The sequence below is a fragment of the Phyllobates terribilis genome, unplaced genomic scaffold (assembly GCF_046119375.1).
Source record: "Phyllobates terribilis strain yellow unplaced genomic scaffold, ASM4611937v1 Scaffold_1__5_contigs__length_1240528914, whole genome shotgun sequence".
NCBI lineage: Eukaryota > Metazoa > Chordata > Amphibia > Anura > Dendrobatidae > Phyllobates > Phyllobates terribilis.
The window spans coordinates 220866625-220889195 of NW_027362761.1; the positions used below are offsets into that span (position 1 = coordinate 220866625).

A 22571-nucleotide genomic window follows, 5' to 3' on the forward strand; every position below is an offset into this window, starting at 1 on the left:
ATGGAGAGATAAACTCATGTCACCTCCCCCCTGACCTGTAGATAATGTCTTGAAGAACACTTGTGAACTATGTAAGGGGGATATGCCTCTGTATCAGGAGTCTTTTTACAAAACCACAAATAGGAACACTCTAAGTGACAGCTTTACAGAGCAGTATGGCTCCATCCAGAGGGATACAGATCTGCTCCATTGACTATCACAGAACCCATGTATACATTTGGGAGAAAGCCAGGTTTGGACCTACTGGTCACCTGGTTCCATGGAGATGTTTGGGGTAGTCAGGTTGGGACCCACTGGTTGCCTAGAACCCATGGATATGCTCAGAGAAAGCCAGCTTGGGATCATCGGTCACCTGGTCCCGTTGATATGTCCAGAGAAGCCAGGGTCGGACCCTCGGGTCTCCTGGCAAAGTATCTGAATGGATATTCAGCTTCCTAAGCTTGCCGCTACCTCCTCTCTGTGGGTGTCTACCAAAAGCGGGGTGCCACTAGTTAATGTAGTAGACCTTGGAAGCCCCAAAGTTGCAACTGCTCTATTCCTGGTGGGTCAGCGGAAGGGTGAGACTGTGTAATTTTGCACCATCTTGGGTATTTTCTGGGACTGTTCTATATGTTTATTGTCTTTTTGAGGTTCAATAAAGTATTGCCACACTGTTTTACCCTCACCCTGTGTTGTCTGAGTGATATTATGCCCAGATGTAAATAGCACATAAATAATAATAATAATAATAGTCATAATAAGAATCATTCACAAATGCATCAGGGATTATGATAATATTACCATGATTAATGAACACTGAAGGCACAGGTTGTTAGAACCTTGCTGTTAGGTTTTTTTTCCTTTGCTGGTCACATGACCTTGTTGGCCTATTTAATCCTGCTCCGCCCTTCTGGCTTTGCTGGACTTCATTGTATATCTACTTTCTAGCTAGCCTGTGCTCTGTATCTAACTCTGTTAGTTTGCTTGGTCTACGGACCTCTATGTTCTATCTATTTTGTTTGTTCGTCTGTCTGCTACTATTTCTGTTAGGAGGTGTCCCATATTCCTCCCAGTCCTTAGTACTTGTAGAGATTCCCTCCCCACATCTATAGGTCTCCGTACAGACTAGATTAGGACTTTAGCAGGTCTGATCGCAGGATCAGGTTCCCTGTTACATCGTAGGGATTCAGCTGAGTCCTATAGTAGGGACAGATCTCCTCTCTTTCCTTAGCTTTGGTAGCAGAACATAACAGTAAGTCCAGCCAGCAAATTCTCTAAGGAAAGATTTTTCTGTTCCATCATGGTGTCGGTTCAGGATTTGGCTCATCGCCTGCAGGGACTCTCTCTGGAGGTGGCCGAGCTCCGTCAGCACGTGAGTAACTGTCCTGGAGCACATTTCTTGGAGCCTAAGGTATGTTTGCCGGATTTATTTTTTGGTGAACACCGAGAATTTTTTTCATTTAAAAATGCTTGCTTATTGTATTTTCGTTTGAGACCTAAGTCCTCTGGGGATGAATCCCAGCGCGTAGGGTTCATAATGTCACTTTTGCGCAAAGAGCCTCAGGAGTGGGCCTTTTCTTTGCAACCTAGTGATTCATGCTTCAGATCAGTGGATAGTTTTTTTTCTGCTTTGGGACTATTATATGATGATCCTGACCGTGTCGCATCAGCTGAGACTGAGTTGAGACGTTTAAAACAAGGATCGGGTAATGTGGAAAAATATTGTACACATTTTCGTCGTTGGTCCACTCAAACAGGGTGGAACGATTCTGCTCTGAAAAGTCTATTTCTTGCTGGGCTCAGTGAAAGGGTTAAAGACCTGCTAATTGCTTATCCTACACCTGAGGATTTGCAACAAGATATGCAATTAGCTATACGGGTGGATAGAAGACTGCGTGCTAGGGTTAATGAGAGCAAATCCTCTTCTATGTCAGTTTCTGGTTATGATAATGTGTGTATTAACAGTGGTGAACCGATGGAGATTGGATCGGTGGCACCTCGCTCTCAAGAAAAAGACCGTCGTTTTTCGGAAGGCTTGTGTTTCTATTGCGGAAAATCTGGTCATTTGATTAAAGGCTGTGAGCTTCGTATGAAGAAAGAAAAAAAAATGGTCAGTCACGCCCGTATTGCCTGTTTAAATTCCAAGGGTATATTTTTAGCTGCTTCCACGATTGCTCAGGAAAAATTGATGGAATTTCGGGTGTTTGTTGATTGCGGGTCTACACTGAATGTAATTGATGGGGGATTCGTGGAAAAACTCAATTTAAAACCTGAACCTTTATCATCCCCCATTGCTGTGGTTTCTGTGAATGGCTCCCCTTTGAAGAATATTACTCTCAAGGTCAGTGAATTTCCTCTCACTATTAATGGTGTTCACCATGAGAAATTGGATTTGGTAGTGTTAAATAACTTGCCTTCTCCAGTAATATTGGGTTTGCCCTGGTTAAAATTTCACAATCCTGTACTGGATTGGTCTACCAGTGAAATTAAATCCTGGAGCCATAAATGTTATGACAAGTGTTGTAACGGGCGTATTGCAGCTTTGGATAGGGGAGAATTGCCTGTTCCTATTCAGGATTTTTGGAGAGTTTTTTCTGAGAAAGAATCGCAGGTTTTGCCTCCCCATAGAGACTATGATTGTTCTATTGAATTTGTCCCTGGAGCGACTCTTCCTAAGAGTCGTTTATTTAACCTTACTATTCCTGAGAGGAAGGCTTTGGAGGAATACATACAGACAAGCTTGGCCGCCGGTCACATTAGGCCCTCTAAGTCTCCTGTGGTGGTTGGATTTTTTTTTGTAAAAAAAAAGGACGGCGGTTTACGTCCTTGTCTGGATTTTCGTGAGATTAACAAAATTACGGTACGCAATCCTTACCCACTGCCATTGATTCCTGATCTGTTTAACCAGTTATTGGGGGCCAAGTGGTTCTCTAAAATTGACCTTAAGGGGGCATACAATCTGTTGCGCATGAAGGAGGGTGATGAATGGAAGACTGCTTTTAACACTCCTGTGGGTCATTTTGAGAATCTGGTTATGACTTTTGGTCTTACTAATGCTCCTGCATTTTTTCAGAATCTGATTAATGACATCCTTAGACCTTTGATCGGTAAAAATGTGGTTGTGTATTTGGATGACATTTTGATTTATTCGCCAGATCTGGAGTCTCATTGGCGGAGCGTGCGTGAGGTATTACAGTTATTAATGGACAATTCGCTTTTTGCTAAGCTGGAGAAATGTGAGTTCGCTGTACAGAGAATTAGTTTTTTGGGCTACATTATCTCCAGCAAAGGTTTTGAGATGGATCCGGTTAAGGTTCAGGCTGTGCAGGAATGGCCTAGGCCTATTGGTTTGAAATCGATACAGAGGTTTTTGGGTTTCGCCAATTACTATAGAAAATTCATAAAAATTTTTTCTAGTATTGTCAAACCTCTGACTGATCTCACCAGGAAATGTGCTGATGCGGTTCAGTGGTCTTCTGAGGCCATTGAAGCTTTTGTGTATCTCAAGGAGAGGTTCACCTCTGCTCCCATCCCTATGCAGCCTGATGTTACTAGGCCGTTTTTGGTTGAGGTTGATGCTTCCTCTGTGGGGGTTGGCGCAGTATTGTCTCAGGATAACGGGGATGGATTACATCCCTGTGCCTTTTTTTCAAAAAATTTTTCGGAGACTGAACTGAATTACGATATTGGTAATCGGGAATTATTGGCTATTAAACTCGCATTTGAACACTGGCGCCACTTCTTGGAAGGTGCGGAATTTCCCGTTCAGGTTCTTACGGATCATAAAAATCTGATATATCTTGATGCTGCCAAGCGCCTGAATGCCCGTCAGGCTAGGTGGGCACTGTTTTTCTCGCGGTTTAATTTCTCCGTTACTTACATCCCTGGTACTAAGAATGTTAAGGCGGATGCCTTGTCTCGCAGTTTTTCTCCCATAGTCGGTGCTGAGAAAGAGGAAAACATTTTACAAGAAGGTGTTGTGATAGCTGCTTTAGACTCCGTTTTGGAAGATGAGATTCTTAAAGCTCAGGAGAATGCCCCATCTAACACTCCTCATGGGAGGTTGTTTGTGCCTGGGACCTTTAGGAGAGATTTGTTTGTTGAGTGTCACGAATCTCGGTTGGCAGGTCATCCCGGAATCTCTGAGACCAAGAGACTGGTGGGTCGCAGTTTTTGGTGGCCTGGATGGCAGAAGGAAGTCATTAAGTGGGTGCGCCAATGTACTATATGTGCTAGATCTAAGTCCTCACATACTCCTGCTGCGGGGTTGCTTTGTCCTTTGGAGGTCCCCAGTGCTCCTTGGACACATTTGGCTATGGATTTTATAACTGACCTTCCCCCCTCTGAGGGTTTTACTGTCATCTGGGTGGTCGTGGACCGTTTTAGCAAGATGTGTCACTTGGTTCCCTTCGTCAAACTGCCCTGCGCTAAAACTCTCGCTAAGGCCTTTGTCAAGGAAATTGTCAGACTTCATGGCGTTCCTACTGACATTGTTTCTGATAGGGGTCCTCAGTTCGTGGCTCGTTTTTGGCGTGCCTTTTGTGACAGGTTGGGAATTCATTTGTCGTTTTCGTCCGGATATCATCCTGAATCTAATGGCCAGACAGAAAGGAAAAACCAGGATGTTGAGCAGTTCTTGCGTTGTTTTGTGGCAGACAATCAAGAGGGGTGGTCTGAGTTTCTGCCACTTGCCGAATTTGCTCTGAACAATCATACATCTTCTTCTGCTGGTTGTTCGCCTTTTTTTTGTTGTTCTGGGAGACATCCGTCGTTTGGGTCGTTCTCCAAGTTGGGATCTGCCGTGCCTGAGGAGGAGAATTTTTCCGGTGATTTGGAAAGAGTTTGGACGGATGTGCGTGGTAATCTTCAGGAGGCCAACAGAAAATCTAAAGACTACTTTGATAGGAAACGACAGGAGGTTTTGTTCGCTGTTGGTGACATGGTTTGGTTGTCCTCTAGGAATCTGCGGTTGAGGATTCCTTCTAAGAAATTGGGTCCCAAGTTTGTAGGGCCCTTTAAGGTGCTTCAGGTTGTCAACCAATCTGCTGTTAGGTTGGAGGTTCCTACCTCCTGGAGAATTAATCCGGTCTTTCATGTCTCTCTGTTAAAAAAAGCTGTTGTGTCGGATGGTGACGCCTCTGCCTCTGTTCCTCCGGTGGTGGAGGACGGGGAATATGAAATTTCTCGCATCCTTGACTCTAGACGGTATAGAGGTAGTTTGCAGTATCTTGTGGCCTGGAAAGGTTTCGGACCCGAGGATAACTCTTGGGTGAGGTCAGATGATGTTTCCGCGTCCAGACTTATCAGAGCGTTTCACAGGAGATTTCCTGATAAGCCTGGTCCTAGGGGATCCGGAGGATCCTCTTAGAAGGGGGGGTACTGTTAGAACCTTGCTGTTAGGTTTTTTTTCCTTTGCTGGTCACATGACCTTGTTGGCCTATTTAATCCTGCTCCGCCCTTCTGGCTTTGCTGGACTTCATTTTATATCTACTTTCTAGCTAGCCTGTGCTCTGTATCTAACTCTGTTAGTTTGCTTCGTCTACGGACCTCTATGTTCTATCTATTTTGTTTGTTCGTCTGTCTGCTACTATTTCTGTTAGGAGGTGTCCCATATTCCTCCCAGTCCTTAGTACTTGTAGGGATTCCCTCCCCACATCTATAGGTCTCCGTACAGACTAGATTAGGACTTTAGCAGGTCTGATCGCAGGATCAGGTTCCCTGTTACATCGTAGGGATTCAGCTGAGTCCTATAGTAGGGACAGATCTCCTCTCTTTCCTTAGCTTTGGTAGCAGAACATAACACAGGTAACATAAATACATTGGAAAAAACAAGGAATAAAAGAGATAAGAACACAGTGAAGTTAATAATAAGAAGCTCACCATAGCCCATCAAACACCCAACATGCATTTCACAAATGCTTAGCCATAACTCACTGATTGGTTGCTGCACTGGCCACGTAATGTCTGCTCCACAGCCAATACCAGACATTCGGAGCAATGGCGGAGACTTCCAGTGGACTCAGGGAAAGTGAGTAAAGTGCGGTTTGATTCTTTATAATAATCTGAATCTGGGAACATTCATTTACTGAAAGTGACTTACCCCTTTAAGACTAGTATGCCCTATATTTTTTTATATAAAAAACAAAATACTAGATAGTAAAGAAAGACTGCTAGAAATTGAATTTCTGATGTTCTCCATCAACAACATTTAGTCAACCTCAGACCAATGTACAGGTAGGGTTTTTTTCTTATTTGGTGTAAGAATTGTCGAGTACATGCTTACCTTTCTTGCAAAATGCTCCAGTATATGCTGATGAACTGCAGTTACATGAAAACCCATTCTGTTTTTCAACACATTTTCCTTCATTGTGACATAAGCTTCCATAGCTACTGCAGTGACCAGGGCAGCCTGGTTTGATACCTGGGGTCACCTTTGCTCTTTCTTCCAAGTCAATAGGAATGCCATTCAATTTCAAAGAGCGAATACAGCCTAAAAATCCTTTCTGTCTTGAAGGTGTTCCACCTTTTATAAAAAAAAAAAAAGTAATAATATACATGATTAACTGATCCATGCATTTGCATTTTCCGAGTTGTTTGTTTAGAAAAATCAGCTGTATACCATGAGGTGACAAATGTGAACACCATTATGGGTTCAATTAGAACTTCAGGGATTTCATTTATGAGTCACTTGATCTTTTCTAATTAAAGTTCTGTAGTTTTGCTTAGTGCATGCTTAAATATTTTATGCTATGTGCATGGAGGAGTCAGGAAAAATAGCTGCCAGCTGAATGATTGGCTAAACTATCATTTAGCCGAAAGCTATCTATTGTTTATGGGGGTTTTTGATCACAGATCAACAGATTTCAATGCCTGACCACCACTGAGGGCAGAACTAACTTTCTTGTTAATTTGCATTCTAAAAATGTGTCCATTGCCAATAGTAAACACTTTGGAGACCATACTGAGGCTTTGGAAGCTCAAACAGATCTTTCAGTTAAAATTTTCTGAGAAGCATGCACATACTTATAGGGGTTGTCCCACCATTACATAGATATTCACTGTATAGATAAAAACAATATGAACAATGTTCCAACAAGTTATCCAAAATATGTGCTCATTGCATGTTCGTTCATGAAAAGAACAGGATTCAACAAGTGGTGATAGTAATTGATATGAAAATGGTGTCTGGGCCTGGTTTGCTTGGGATTGCACTCCACTTGCACTATCAGTTAAAAATATGTAATTTAGAGTTTTTCTTTCAATTATAAATGGATACATTGCAAAGTGCTTGAAAAAACAAGAAACTATGCAATTCAACTATTATTTAAATCCTATTCATTAAGAAAGTAAGGATTTTTTATTCTTTTGTGTTCTGCTCATTGCCACCCATAAAATCTGTCATAGATGGCAGGTTTCAATGGCAAGGAGTGCACGCTTAAAAGCTGTTTCTGACAAGGCTTGCAAGCCTGAAGCTACCCTAGTCAATGGATCTGGCAAGCTTCAGTATCCTTGATTTTTTACATGCTTGTAGCATAGGACAGCACATAGTTCCAGGCAAAGAAAGGAAATCCTTGACGCAGGCTGCGGATTTAAAACTTCACATTTAACAGCCAATGGGAGTTAAGTGCACATTATTAGTGATGAGCGAGCACTAAAATGCTCTGTTATTCATTGGACGAGTCGAGCAAATTGGAATGCTCGAGTGCTCACTCTGAGTAACGAGCCCAATGTAAGTTTATGGGAAACTCGAACATTTTTCTGCCGGCCCCCATCGGCGGTCTGCAGAGGTCCTAAAAATTGCCCAAATCGATGGAACAGTGTTTAAATGGCATGGGAACAGCATGGGGAAGACCCCTGGAAGCATTTCTGACTCCCAGGTCACTGCTGTCAACAATGTTGTCAGAGGTATTACGCCAATTTTACGGACTCACAATAAAACATACTAAAACGAAACCAAAATGGATTTTCCAGGGAAATATGGGAAATATGATAAGGAACATACTTTCCAGGGTAATGACTTGTATATACTGACTGGACGAAAGATGCAAGAGTCTGTCTGGATCGAAGAAACTCACTCAGCGTTTATGTACACACACTGATTACAAGCAAACAGGTCATAGGTGAGGATGTTACCTTTAGCAGCCATTCAAACCCATTTGTGTCGAATTCTGTGCTTGTTATCGGGCCAAAATCACCAGGGTGAACTTTTGATCAGGGTCATTTGAATGTTTTTTGTTGTCATTAAGATTTAAAAAGAGAAAACACAGTAGTTTGACAATAAATGGCTTCACCCAGCCAATAATCATGAGTAGAGAAAAAGTTTTTTTGTTATCATATTCTCTGAAACAAGACCAAGAGTGGAAAAATTATGCCGCTGTATGTAAACTTTTGAGCACAACTGTAAGGCAACATAAATATACAAAAACAAAAATGCCACACCTTGGGCTATGTTCACAAGTAGCATTTTTGATGTGTTTTTGCACTTTTGCATTGCTTTCAACCAAGACAAATGCATTCACCTGGAAATGTCATTTTAACATTTTACAACCTTATCTGGCCATTTGGTGTTCGAGACATGAGCAGACACATGCATACAGTGCTGAAAAGACATGGTAACAGCATGGGGAAGACCCCTGGAAGCATCTCTGACTCCCTGGTTATTGCCTAAAAGTGTACCCATAAGAAGTGATCCTTGGCACATGCGAAGATGCCTCCCGCCATGCACCTGTCGTTGCAGACTTGCAACAATCACTGTCCCCATCCTTGTCCCAGCGCAGCGTTCAGTTGTCCCTACCCCATTCCTTGGAATGCAAGAGCAAGTATGCAGCCAGCCAGCCACCCACCCACACACAGGCTGCAATAGTAAACTGCCAGATTTTTGGGCAGCTGCTTGCACTTGAAATGCGGCCTTTTAGGCTCGCGGAGGCGGAAGCTGTCCACAACCTCATGGCGGCGGCCGGGTGTCCATACTTGGTCCCCAGCCGCCACTCTTTGTCCCGGTGTTGTCTCCACCTTCCACAAGCACGGGTCCCACAACATTACCTGTGCCCTCACCAGTGGACTTAAGTGGGAAGGACGGCCTAACCACAAACACGTGGAAAGGAGAATGTGGCCAGGGATGGTGCATCTCACTAGAGCCAAGTTCACAGTAAAAAAAGCAGCCATAAAGTGTCCGGGAACCTTCCCACACACTTTTCTTAGCCAGGGCTGCTTCTCGGAAAGGTTGGGCGGGCCCATCAGAGAACCGGAGAATCCTCCAGTGGGCCCTGGCTTCTCCATCAGAAGAGTTCATAGTGCCTAGGTCGTGATGAAGATAGGGGATGTGATGACGATAGAGGCCACCATCTCCTTAGCTTGCTGTTGGTACTTTTCTATGGGAATCAGCTTGGCTCCAACCAGCCTGGAATATTTCCAATGAACTATGGTACAACGCCATGGCATTAGCAGTGCCCCCAGTACCAGTAGTGAAGCCATCCATAATTTACTTTTCTTCTGCCCAAATACATCAGTTCCTCAAAAAGGTGCTGAAGACACTGAGTGGCCCACACAAACAGCCATAGAGTGTCCGGGAACCTTCCCACACACTTTTCTTAGCCAGGACTGATTCTCGTCAGGGTTGGACGGGCCCACCAGAGAACCGGAGAATTCTCCGATGGGCCCTGTCCTCTCCTTCAGGAGAGTTCATAGAGCTGAGGTGAGGTTGTGATGATGATAGAGGCCACCATCTGCTTAGTTTTCTGTTACTTGGAATGCAAGCGCAAGTATGCAGCCAGCCACCCACCCACAGGCCGCATTACTAAACTGCCCCTTTTCTGGACAGCTGCTTGCACTTGAAATGTTGCCTTTTAGGCTCGTGGAGGCGGAAGCTTTTCACAGCCTCATGGCGGCGGCTAGGTCTCCATACTCGGTTCCCCAGCCACCACTATTTCTCCCGGTGTCGTCCCCGCCTTCCACAAGCAAGGGTCCCAGAGCATTACTGCTGGTACTTTTCTGTCGGAATCTGCTTGCCTCCTACCAGCCTAGAATATTTCCAGTGAACTATGGTACGACGTCATGGTATTAGCAATGCCCCCAGTACCAGTAACGAAGCCATCCCCAATTTCCTTCTCAGGAATTTTATTTGGTAGACTGAGTGGCTGCCCAAATACATTAGTTTCTCACAAAGGAGGTGAAGATACAGAGTGGCAATAGGTGCAAGTTTCTCCAGTCTGTTAGATATCAGAGGGTGAACAGCAGCACAGTGGCTCAGTGCATAGCACTGAAGCCTTGCAGCGCTGGGATCCTGGGTTCAAATCCCGGCAAGGACAACATCTGCAAGGATTTTGTATGTTCTCTCCGAGTTTGCGTGAGTTTCCTCCTCAGTAAAAAAAAGCAGCCATAGAGTGTCCAGGAACCTTCCAAAACACTTTTTTTTAGCCAGGGCTGCTTCTCGGCAGGGTTGGACGGTCCCACCAGAGAATCCTCGGGTGGGCCCTGGCTTCTCCATCAGGAGAGTTCATGATAGCACAAATTTTGCAGCTGCTATGGGGCTCTTGAGCGGGGGGAGAAAGGTGAGCCCTCAGAATCAAATCCTCTGGTGGGCCCAATATTTTTCAGTCTGCCACTGCTACTCAGTGAGAGTTGTATTTCACCACTGCCATATTCTTTACCTCAGTGAAAGGACTGGCATAGAGGGAAACCGTATCTACTCCGGCTGTAATTTCTCCGCCACAAGGTTCCGCCCATTGTCACACATGACCATGCCTGGCTGTATGTTCAGTGGTGAGAGCCACAGATCAGGCTGCTGTGTTACAGCTTTCTACAACCCTGCAGTGGTGGGCAGTTTGTCACCTAAGCATTAAGCTTGTTATCTTCAGCACAGCCTGTTGCCGCTTGGCCAAGGCTGTGCTGCAGTGTTTCCAGCTTGTGACTGATGTGGTCAATTCAGAGATGGAGGCCAAACTGGAGGAGGAGGTGCAGGAGCTGAACAATGTGATTACATTGAGGTTACACTGATTTTTATACTAAAGAAAAATCCTACTGTGTTTTTATTTTATTTTTATTTTTATTTTTACATCTCTTCAAATGTGTATTGGAGTGCGTCCTAATTTTTGGCAGCCCTTGAAATTGTTGCATATTCAATAACAGTATAAGAGACACACTCCTTAATGATGGGAAGGACAATTCAAATAGATTCTATATTCTAGAATATCAACTGTCTTATCTTAAATTCTTTTACGGGTGAGGTATCGCAGTATGGATAGCGTATTACACCGATCCAGCCAAGTATTATTGCCTTATGCTGCGTGCTGCAGGTGCTGCCCAACATTTTTTTTAATCTATTCTATTCCCTATCAATAATGCTGTTAGATGCATTTACAATAGGAACAGGTGCTGTTGCTAGGTGGTATCATCACCAGCTACAGATGAGTGTTCATTCTGGTCGTATCGTATAAACGTCTTCCACAGTCAATCACTTTATTTTTTTGTTATTTATTTGACCTTATATACAGGTCATTACCTTAGAAATAATGTTTGTTAACATTTTTTCTATTTTAGCTTGTTTTTTGTTTGTTTTTTTTGTTGTCAGTCCGCAAAAGCGGCGTAATACTCTGACAACATTGTTCACAGATATGCTATTTGTCTGCGGCCAACTGAGAATTGGTTTGAACCCTTAACTGTAATACTTTGAATGAAGTGTAATATTTGACACGCTCACAATAATTGCTGGACTATTAGGGCAGTCATATGGGATAACATCTGATGGCCACGGTTTCAGATAGTCGCCTAATAGTATGGTATTTGTCAGCGACCAATTGTCATTTGCTTCAACAAAACACAGGTGGCTGACTTTAAAAGGAGTGGAATATTTGACACGCTCCACAAAATTTCTGTATTATTATGGCAGTCATATGGATCACGTGCGTCTGATCATTGAAAAAAGTTCTTCCGTTTCCGCAATTCAGTAATATGAATAAAACGAAAAAACTCTGGCTTTATTCTGCAAACAAGGAAATGGAGCTATAAAATGGTGTACACTGACACACTGCTACAATCTATAAATGGAGGACAATATTTTCCACGTACACTGCAATTGGTTGGATTTGAACAGCAGTTATATGTAATACCTCTGACAGAGAAACAGGGTTTTAAATAGCAGGCCTGTAATTTACTAATATTATTCTACATAAAGACCTAGTGTGAATAGCTTGACCGACACACTGCAACAAAATGGAAATGAAAGAAATGTCTGATTTTGGAACAGTCTTATAGGTGATATGTGTGACAGAGAACCACGGTTTTAAATAGCAAGCCTGAAATTTACTAATACTATTCTTTACAGACACCTAGCGTGAATTACTTGACCGATACACAGCAACAGAATGGAAATGGAAGAAATGTCTGATTTTGGAACAGTCTTATAAGTGATATGTTTGAAAGAGAACCACGGTTTTAAATAGCAGGCCTGTAATTTACTAATACTATTCTTCACAGACACCTAGTGTGAAAAGCTTGACTGACACACTGCAACAGAATGGAAAAGGAGGCCAATATTTTCCACGTTCAGTTCAAATGTCTGGATTTTTATCGCTGAAATATGGAACAGATCTGGCTTTATTCTGCAGTGAGAACAAGCAAATGGAGCAGAAAAATGGTGTACTCTGGATTGCTTTTTAAGCAAATAACCAGGATTAAGATAAAAAAAAATTTGCCCTGGCCCCTGATATCTGGGGCTATGTATACAAATATTTGTAATTATTGCAGCAGCAGCAGACTGGACATTCAATGGACCCTCTTGTGCTGTATCATACACTACAGTCTGCCACATACACTGCCTGCCTGCCTAGCACTGATTTTTTTGCAGCTGGATTAGTCCTCAGAAGGATTGTTAGTTCATATGGATATATATATATATACTGTTTGTATATATATATATATATATATATATACAGTATATATATGTTGTGGAATACCTAAACTAATAGGACGTTCAATGAACCCTCTTTTGCTGTATCATGCACTGTAGTCTGCCACATACCCTGCCTTTCTGCCCAACTCCTGCTATCACCACTGAATATATGAAGCTGGATTAGTCCTCAGAAGGACTGTTAATTCAGTTGGATATATACAGTATAGACCAAAAGTTTGGACACACCTTCTCATTTAAGAGATTTTTCTGTATTTTCATCACTATGAAAATTGTACATTCACACTCAAGGCATCAAAACTATGAATTAACACATGTGGAATTATATACTTAACAAAAAAGTGTGAAACAACTGAAAATATGTCTTATATTCTAGGTTCTTCAAAGTAGCCACCTTTTGCTTTGATGACTGCTTTGCACACTCTTGGCATTCTCTTGATGAGCTTCAAGAGGTAGTCACTGGAAATGGTCTTCCAACAATCTTGAAAGAGTTCGCAGAGATGCTTAGCACTTGTTGGCCCTTTTGCCTTCTCTCTGCGGTCCAGCTCACCCCAAACCATCTCGTTTGGGTTCAGGTCCGGTGACTGTGGAGGCCAGGTCATCTGGGCTAGCACCCCATCACTCTCCTTCTTGGTCAAATAGCCCTTACACAGCCTGGAGGTGTGTTTGGGGTCATTGTCCTGTTGAAAAATAAATGATGGTCCAACTAAACGCAAACTGGATGGAATAGCATGCCGCTGCAAGATGCTGTGGCAGCCATGCTGGTTCAGTATGCATTCAATTTTGAATAAATCCCCAACAGTGTGACCAGAAAAGCACCCCCACACCATCATACCTCCTCCTCCATGCTTCACGGTGGGAACCAGGCATGTAGAGTCCATCCGTTCACCTTTTCTGCGTCGCACAAAGACACGGTGGTTGGAACCAAAGATCTCAAATGTAGACTCATCAGACCAAAGTACAGATTTCCACTGGTCTAATATCCAATCCTTGTGTTCTTTAGCCCAAACAAGTCTCTTCTGCTTGTTGCCTGTCCTTAGCAGTGGTTTCCTAGCACTATTTTACCATGAAGGCCTGTTGCACAAAGTCTCCTCTTAACAGTTGTTGAAGAGATGTGTCTGCTGCTAGAACTCTGTGTGGCATTGACATGGTCTCTAATCTGAGCTGCTGTTAACCTGCAATTTTTGAGGCTCGTGACTCGGATAAATTTATCCTCAGAAGCAGAGGTGACTCTTGGTCTGCCTTTCCTGGGGTGGTCCTCATGTGAGCCATTTTGCAACTCATTTGATAAATAAAAGTATGAGTTTTCATGGAAAACACAAAATTGTCTGAGTGACCGCAACCAAACTTTTGAACGGTAGTGTGTGTGTGTGTGTATATATATATATATATATATATATATATATATATATATATATGTATATATACACATACAATAGAAACATGATTATTGAAAAAAAAAGAAATTGTTGTGACACTCCATCCTGACATAGCTGTATAAGGCTTCCTTTCTGATGGAAAATTTGTAGTCAGTATTAGAACTATTTTGGGATACATATAATATCTTTTGTGACAAGTTTAATTTTTCTGTGGCACCAAATATGTGTATTTATTTTTGTTGTGGATCGCTTAAAAAATAAATCAAAACAAAACTAAAACAATTTTTACATGTTTGATCTTGGGCACATTTTATGAACCTTTATTGGCTAGAATTTTTCTTCTTGTCCAAAAGAGAACTTTATTTTCTTGTGTAACAGTTAGAAATACATAGTATGCCAAAGCATTATCAGTTGTACCTCAAATGAAAACCCATTAGGACTCATTTTATGATCTAAAGGGACCTTTACTCTGAAAGATAATTGTGAACAAGCTTTCAAAGTTTTCCCAATTTTTCGGACTGACTGACCTTCATTTCTTAAAGTAATGATGGCCACTCATTTTTCTTTACTTAGCTGCTTTTTTTCTTGCCATAATACCAATTCTAACAGTCAGTTCAGTAGGACTATCAGCTGTGTATCCAGCAGACACAACTGATGGTCCCAACCCCATTTATAAGGCAAGAAATCCCACTTATTAAACCTGACAGGGCACACCTGTGAAGTGAAAACCATTTCTGGTGACTACCTCTAGAAGCTCATCAAGAGAATGCCAAGAGTGTGCAAAGCAGTCATCAAAGCAAAAGATGGCTACTTTGAAGAACCTAGAATATAAGACATATTTTCAGTTGTTTCACACTTTTTTGTTAAGTATATTATTCCACATGTGTTAATTCATAGTTTTGATGCCTTCCGTGTGAATGTACAATTTTCATAGTCATGAAAATACAGAAAAATCTTTAAATGAGAAGGTGTGTCCAAACTTTTGGTCTGTACTGTATATATGTTGTGGAATACCTATACTAACTATAAACAAGCAAATCTCTCCCTGACTCAGCAGCACCTCTCCCTACTCTGCCTGGTTCTGGGGTAGACCGACGAGCATAGCGGCACCAGGTCTTATATAGACCTGATGATGCTGTGATGCCAGCCAATCACGCTAATGCCCACAACCAACATGGCTACGGCATTACAGTGCGTGGCAGGCAATCCCTGCATGTTCATTGGCTCTCTAAAGAGCGCCAAACATGCAGGGAGGGGACCCGAGTTCCCGCCTGAGCAATCTGGAAATACTCGCCGAGCTTGTCGACCACAGTGATGCTCGGGCGTGTACCGAGTAGTGGCGAGCACGTTCGCTCATCACTACGCATTATGCAAAAAGTGAATAATGTGCACTTTGCTCCCACTGGCTGTTAACCAGACATATGATTTCACCAAAAAAATACACCTAAAATGTTAGGTTTATTAGTATCATTAAAAATTCAATTGTAACTGACCTTCAAAAAAACAAACAAGAAACACCAAAAATGGTTAAAAGGTTGTAAAGTATTCTCAGCCCAAAAAGAGATTCTCATAAAATTGGGAAGGGGCAATGCCCTAAGCTGACCCCTGTTTTCACTGAGCACTTTATCACTATCTCCACTGCCACATCTGCGGAGCAGTTTGCATGATGCACCTTACAGAGAATACCAACAACAGATTAGGACAGATTAGGGGTCAGTTTAGGGCATTGCCCCTTCCCCACTTTATGAGAATCTCTTTTTGGGCTGAGAATACTTTACAACCTCTTAACCATTTTTGGTGGTTTTTTTGGGGTTTTTTTGAGGGTCAGTTACAATTGAATTTTTAATGATACTAATAAACATAAAATTTTAGGTGTATTTTTCTGGTGAAATTGTTTATATACAGTACTATACACTTTCAATATAATCTGTTATTTTGTCTCAACCAGACATATGATTTTCAACTCACACTATTTAATGATGGCATTTTCAGCAATACTTCAACCATGATTGAGGTAGTGTAGTTGAAATGCGTAGGTTTGTTCCCATTATGGAGGCACCTCCATTTTTTTAAGCAGAAATAAATGTTAAGTTTTAAATCCACAACGTGTGTCATCGCTGGAGGATTTCCTTTCTTTTCCTGCTGATTGCTACACCTAGACCTTGGTGGCTCCATGTGATGTATACATTGTGAACACCACTACAGTCTTGTTGGTGAGCTGACTCTCCCTCTACCCTCTTCCCATACGATTGGCATTTTTCCAGACAGTTGCATAACAACACCATATCTCCAAACTGTAAATCATTCAGGATGCACAGGACCTCTGACAAGCAGGAAGCTGGAAGGACTGGGGACCAATGTGTTACTGAAAGGCATACATGACAATAACCCTTTAAAAGTTTTTCTTGAACTTTTAAATATTGATTTATTTCAATTATGTTTAGCAAAACCAGGTAGGCTATGGTTAAATCCTAGTTCTACAAGTTTTGATTAGATTACCTGGCTAGCCCTATATGTAACTAGGCTAGCTGTTCTCCTTAGTCAGTTAGTTCAGGGAAACTGTCCAGTCTGAATGTGTCTTGGAGCTGAAAAGAGAGAGACAGGACAGAAACCCTCTCCGCAAGGAGTCTGCACAGGATATGTGCAGAGAACCGCAAGTATCAGTGGTTGCTATGAAGAATAGCTGTTACAACAGTAGCAGTAGCAATACTATGACCTTGCTAGATTAGCCGTCTCTGAGTAGCCAGGGTCTGCTCTGCTTAGTTTGTGCCTGAAGAAGGCTAGGAATTTATATTTATGAGCTTGTTTTGTTGCTGTGCAACCTATGGAAAGCAATAAAAACTGTACTTGTTTGGACCAAAACTGCATTGCCTGTGTGAACACTATCTAAGGCTTACATATGTTAAAGGGTTATTCTCATCTTTAGAAGCTATCATAAATCCATTAGATTGGAAATGACATGCTAATCAGTGAGGGTCTAACTGTCATCAAACCAATTCCAAGAACTGGGCCCACAGAGCCTGAATGAAGCACTGACCGGACATGTGCACCACTGCTCCATTCATTCTATATAAAACTACCAGACATATATGAATACAAAGCTAGGCTCTTTCCAGCAGTCCTATAGACAATGACTGATATGATAATGAGCAGGTGTAGCCCATTGATCCATTCAGAGAAAGCTCTGCAGAGCCCCGTTCTCAGAATCAGTAGAGGTCCCAGTGGTTGGATCCCAACCAATCATCAAACTATTACTTATCCTTTGGATAGGTGATAACTACTAAAAAGAAGAACCATTTCATTTTTGCTGTATGTATGTCATATTTTTAGATTATATGGCAATCAAATGAATTCAGTTCTTAATATTTATTGAAATTCTACAACCATATGTGACTATTTCAGTAGCAAAGCATTCATTTTTAGTCAGTTAATTAAATGTCACAGATTTGGCACTTCTAAGCCACAAATTATTTGATTTGCCTTCTCAAGGATTTCCAGTTTAAAACTAGCACTCATCCCAACAAATTGAATTAATCTGAAAGAATGTCAATTAATTCTATATTCCCTTGCTCAAACATGAAGCAACATCTGTTGCATGTAAAATAAGGACATACTTTATTAAATCAAATGAGCATTGGGTGCTTTTATTACTAAGAAAACAGCAAGGCAAACAAGTATTAACATTGATACCATAAACTTTGAAAAATATTACACAGCTTCTTAAAGGAGACCTGTCACCAGATCAAAAGTGGCCAGTTTTTGCTCTTTTTTTATTACCGCTGATCCCCTGGGTATTCAGCTATATTTCTCTTTTGTTTTTGTTTTTTCAATCCACCATATGGCAACAGACATATGTGCCATTTTATTTAGTGATAATTTTTTATGATCTTTCCAAGTGGGTGTGGTCCATATCTCTGGTAGTATATGGGGAATTAAAAAAAATTCTGAATACTCTGGAGTAGCAAAAACAAAATAAGAGCAAAAAAATGGTCACTTTTATCCTAGTGACAGGTTATATTTAACATAATTTTTGCTTATAAAAATGTGAGTAATGTCACATTATGAGATGTGAAATCATAATGTAACTACTGAAAAGCTGTTGCCCTGTACATTTTAGAGTAGAAATATATTTTTAAGCTAGATAACTTAGATATTTTTAACAGTCTGTTTTTTCAGAAAATACTAGTAACGTTAAGATGGCGGGTCTGCACTCCGTTAATGTGGTGCTCGTGGCGAAAAAATATGCAGAAGGAAGTAAATCCCAGCACTCACGTGTTGACAGGCTGAAACGTCTAAATGGAATTTGCACTCGAATAAACAGCAATTACTTATTCAACTCGTGAGTGCCGGGATTTACTTTTCAGAAAATACCAGACTAATGCAGATCCAGCAAAAAAAATGAATGGATCATTCAGTGGGATGCTACAAAGCCATCATGTACGACTGTTCAAACTCAGCCAGAACTGAAATTATTCTGTCCTAAAATCAAATGTTTGGAGACAAAGATTCCTCCCCACATATGGAGTTAAATACTACATGCCAAGATTGATATCATCAAAAGTTAATTTATTTCAGTTCTTCAATACAAAAAGTGAAACTCATATATTATATAGAGTCATTACAAACAGAGTGATCTATTTCAAGTGTTTATTTCTGTTAATGTTGATGATTATGGTTTATAGCCAATGAGAAAACAAAAGTCATTATCTCAGTAAATTAGAATACTTTATTATACCAGTTTGAAAAATGTTTTAACAATCCGAAATGCTGGCCTACTGAAATGTATGTTCAGTAAATGCACTCCATACTTGGTCAGGGATCCTTTTGCATCAATTACTGCATCAATACAGTGTGGCATGGAGGCGATCAGCCTGTGGCACTGCTGAGGTGTTATGGAAGCCCAGGTTGCTTTGATAGCCTTCAGCTCATCTGCATTGTTGGGTATGGTGTCTCTCATCTTCCTCTTGACAATACCCTATAGATTCTCTATGGGGTTAAGGTCAGGCGAGTTTGCTAGCCAATCAAGCACAGTTATACTGTTGTTTTTAAACCAGGTATTGGTAGTTTTGGCAGTGTGGACAGGTGCCAAGTCCTGCTGGAGAATGAAATTTCCATCTCCAAAAAGCTTGTTGGCAGAGGGAAGCATGAAGTGCTCTAAAATTTCCTGGTAGACGGCTGAGTTGACTTTGGTATTGATAAAACACAATGGACCTATACCAGCAGATGACATGTCTCACCAAACCATTACCGATTTTGGAAACTTCACACTAGACCCCAAGCAACTTGTATTGTGTGCCTCTCCACTCTTTCTCTACACTCTGGGAACTCGATTTCCAAATTAAATGCAAAATTTACTTTCATTTGAAAACAACACCTTGGACCACTGAGCAACAGTCCAGGTCTTTTTCTCCTTGGCACAGGTAAGACGCTTCTGGCGTTGTCTATTGGTCATGAGTGGCTTGACTCAAGGAATGCGACACTTGTAGCCCATGTCCTGGATACGTCTGCTTGTGGTGGCTCTTGAAGCAATGACTCCAGCAGCAGTCCACTCCTTGTGAATCTCCCCCAAATTTTTGAATGGCCTTTTCTTAACAATACTTTCAAGGCTGCGGTTATTCCGGTTGCTTGTGCACCTTTTTCTACCACACTTTTTCCTTCCACCCAACTTTCCATTAATATGCTTGGATACAGCACTCTGTGAACAGCCAGCTTCTTTAGCAATGACCTTTTGTGACTTACCCTCCTTGAGGAGTGTGTCAATGACTGCTTTCTGGACATTTGTCAAGTCAGCAGTCTTCCCCATGATTGTGGAACCTACAGAAACAGACTAAGGGACCGTTTAAATGCTTAGGAAGCCTTTGCAGGAGTTTTTTGTTAATTATTCTAATTTACTGAGATAATAACTTTTGTGCTTTCATTGGCTGTAAGCCATAATCATCAACATTAACAGAAATAAACACTTGAAATAGATCACTCTGTTTGTAATGACTCCCTTGTACATTGATCACAGGTATCTAGGTATTTTGCACAATTGATGTATATTGTTTGGGACATTAGGCATGCGTTTGAATTCATATATAATGGGATTTGGCTCTATTTTGAAAACCGGAAAAGTGTAGAAGAAATTTCTGGATCTAAACAAGCACTTTACAAATGTATATTTTGCTTACAAGCTATAGAAATGAATGAAATCCACTTTTTGACCATGCATACATAAACATATAAAGCGCAATAGCAAAGATGAACACAGCTTTAGGCCTTATACATATGGTCATGTCAAATCTTAGTTTTGTACATATTGTAGGTTTATATTTGTCACATAAGGGTATGGGAACTTTCCTGTACGTTTTTATGACTTAAATATGGAAGATACTGTACTTATGTAGCAAAGCATATCTCAACAGATACAAAAGTCATGGTGTGCTATTGATGCTATTTATGCACCATGACTACTTATGGTATACGGTATGTGGTATACTTATGATTAGTGTTGAGCGATACCTTCCGATATCAGGAAATATCGTATCGGATTGGATCGGACCGATACCCAAAAAGTATCGGATATCGCCGATTCCGATACCGGAAACCAATGCAAGTCAATGGGACACAAATATCGGAATGAAAATAAACCCTTTCTTTCCTTGTAGGTTAATTCTACATGAAGTAAAACAACTAAGAATAATGTAGAATGTATTACGCGAAAAGCCGGCAATTTAGCAGCGGCATACACCGGTACCTGACAATTTACAACAGAAAGAATAGAGCTTCACACATAGATTAGATAGATAGAAACATGTCAGTCACATATATATGAAGTACAGTGACAGTGTTGCTTACTGTACTTGTTGTTAGAACTCTCCTGTTAGGTTTTTTTTAGTTTGCTGGTCACATGACAATTTTTGCCTATTTAATCCGGCTCCGCCCTCCTGGTCTTGCTGGACTTCATTGTATTTACTACTCTTGAGCTAGCTTGGTGCTCTGTTGCCGTTCTCTGTTAGTTTTGCTAGGTCTTCTGACCTCTATGCTTTTTGTTGTGTGTTTGTCTTTGACTGCTACTATTTCTGCTAGGAGGTGTCCAACTTATCCCAGTCCCTAGTTCTTGTAGGGATCCCTCCCTCACATCTATAGGTCTTCGTTCAGACTAGCCGAGGACTTTAGCGGGTCTGATCGCAGGATCAGGTTCCCCGTTACATCGTAGGGATCTAGTTTAGTTCTATTGTAGGGACAGTTCTCCTGTCTTTCCTTAGTCCCTGTAGCAGATCATAACAGTAAGTCCAGCCCTAAAAGAAAAAAAAAAAAATTTCTCTAAGGAAAGACCTCCAGTTTGCCATCATGGTCTCGGTTCAAGATTTGGCTCAACGCTTGCAGGGACTCTCTCTGGAGGTGGCCATGCTCCAACAACACGTGAGTAGCTGTTCTGGAGCACATTTTGTGGAACCAAAGGTACGTCTGCCTGATTTATTTTTTGGCGAACAACAAGATTTTTTTTCTTTTAAAAATGCTTGTTTATTGTTATTTCGTTTGAGACCCGGATCCTCTGGTGGTGAATCACAGCGCATAGGGTTCATAATGTCACTTTTGCGCAAAGATCCTCAGGGATGGGCCTTCTCTCTCCAACCTAGTGATCCGTGCTTTAGATCAGTGGATAGTTTTTTTTCTGCTTTGGTTTTGTTGTATGATGATCCTGATCGTGTCTCATCTGCTGAGTCTGAATTGAGACGTTTGAGGCAGGGATCAGGTAATGTGGAAAAATATTGTTCTCACTTCCGTCGGTGGTCTGCCCAGGTGGGGTGGAACGATTCAGCTTTGAAAAGCTTGTTTCTTGCAGGGCTAGGTGAAAGGGTTAAGGATTTACTGATTGCTTATCCCACACCTGGAAACTTGCAGGAGGCAATGCAATTAGCTATACGGGTGGACAGGAGACTGCGTGCAAGGGTTAATGAGAGCAAATCCTCTGCTATGTCAGCTCCGAGTCTTGAGAGGGTCTGTGCTGACAATGGAGAGCCGATGGAGATTGGGGCGATGGCACCCCGCTCTCAGGAAAAAGATCGCAGGCTTTCTGAAGGCTTGTGCTTCTATTGCCGAAATTCTGGTCATTTTATTAAGAACTGTGTGCTTTGTATGAAGAAAGAAAAAAAAATGGTCAGTTATGCCCGTATTGCCTGTTTAAATTCTAAGGGAGTATTCCTATCTGCCACTACTGCTGCTCAGGATGAATTAATTGAATTTCAGTTATTTGTGGATTGTGGTTCTACTCTGAATGTGATTGATGGGGGATTCTTGGAAAAACTTAGATTAGAACCTAA

At 41.5% G+C, this 22571-nt stretch overlaps 1 protein-coding gene across 1 annotated transcript in view; it reads right to left on the minus strand.

The window, feature by feature from the left end:
• CNTNAP4 (contactin associated protein family member 4) overlaps positions 1 to 22571 on the minus strand; it is a 636367-nt gene that overhangs the window by 37616 nt on the left and 576180 nt on the right. The window contains exon 18 of the mRNA XM_073670996.1: positions 6263 to 6502. Coding sequence (XP_073527097.1) covers positions 6263 to 6502 — 240 coding nt within the window. The remainder of the gene's footprint in view (positions 1 to 6262; positions 6503 to 22571) is intronic.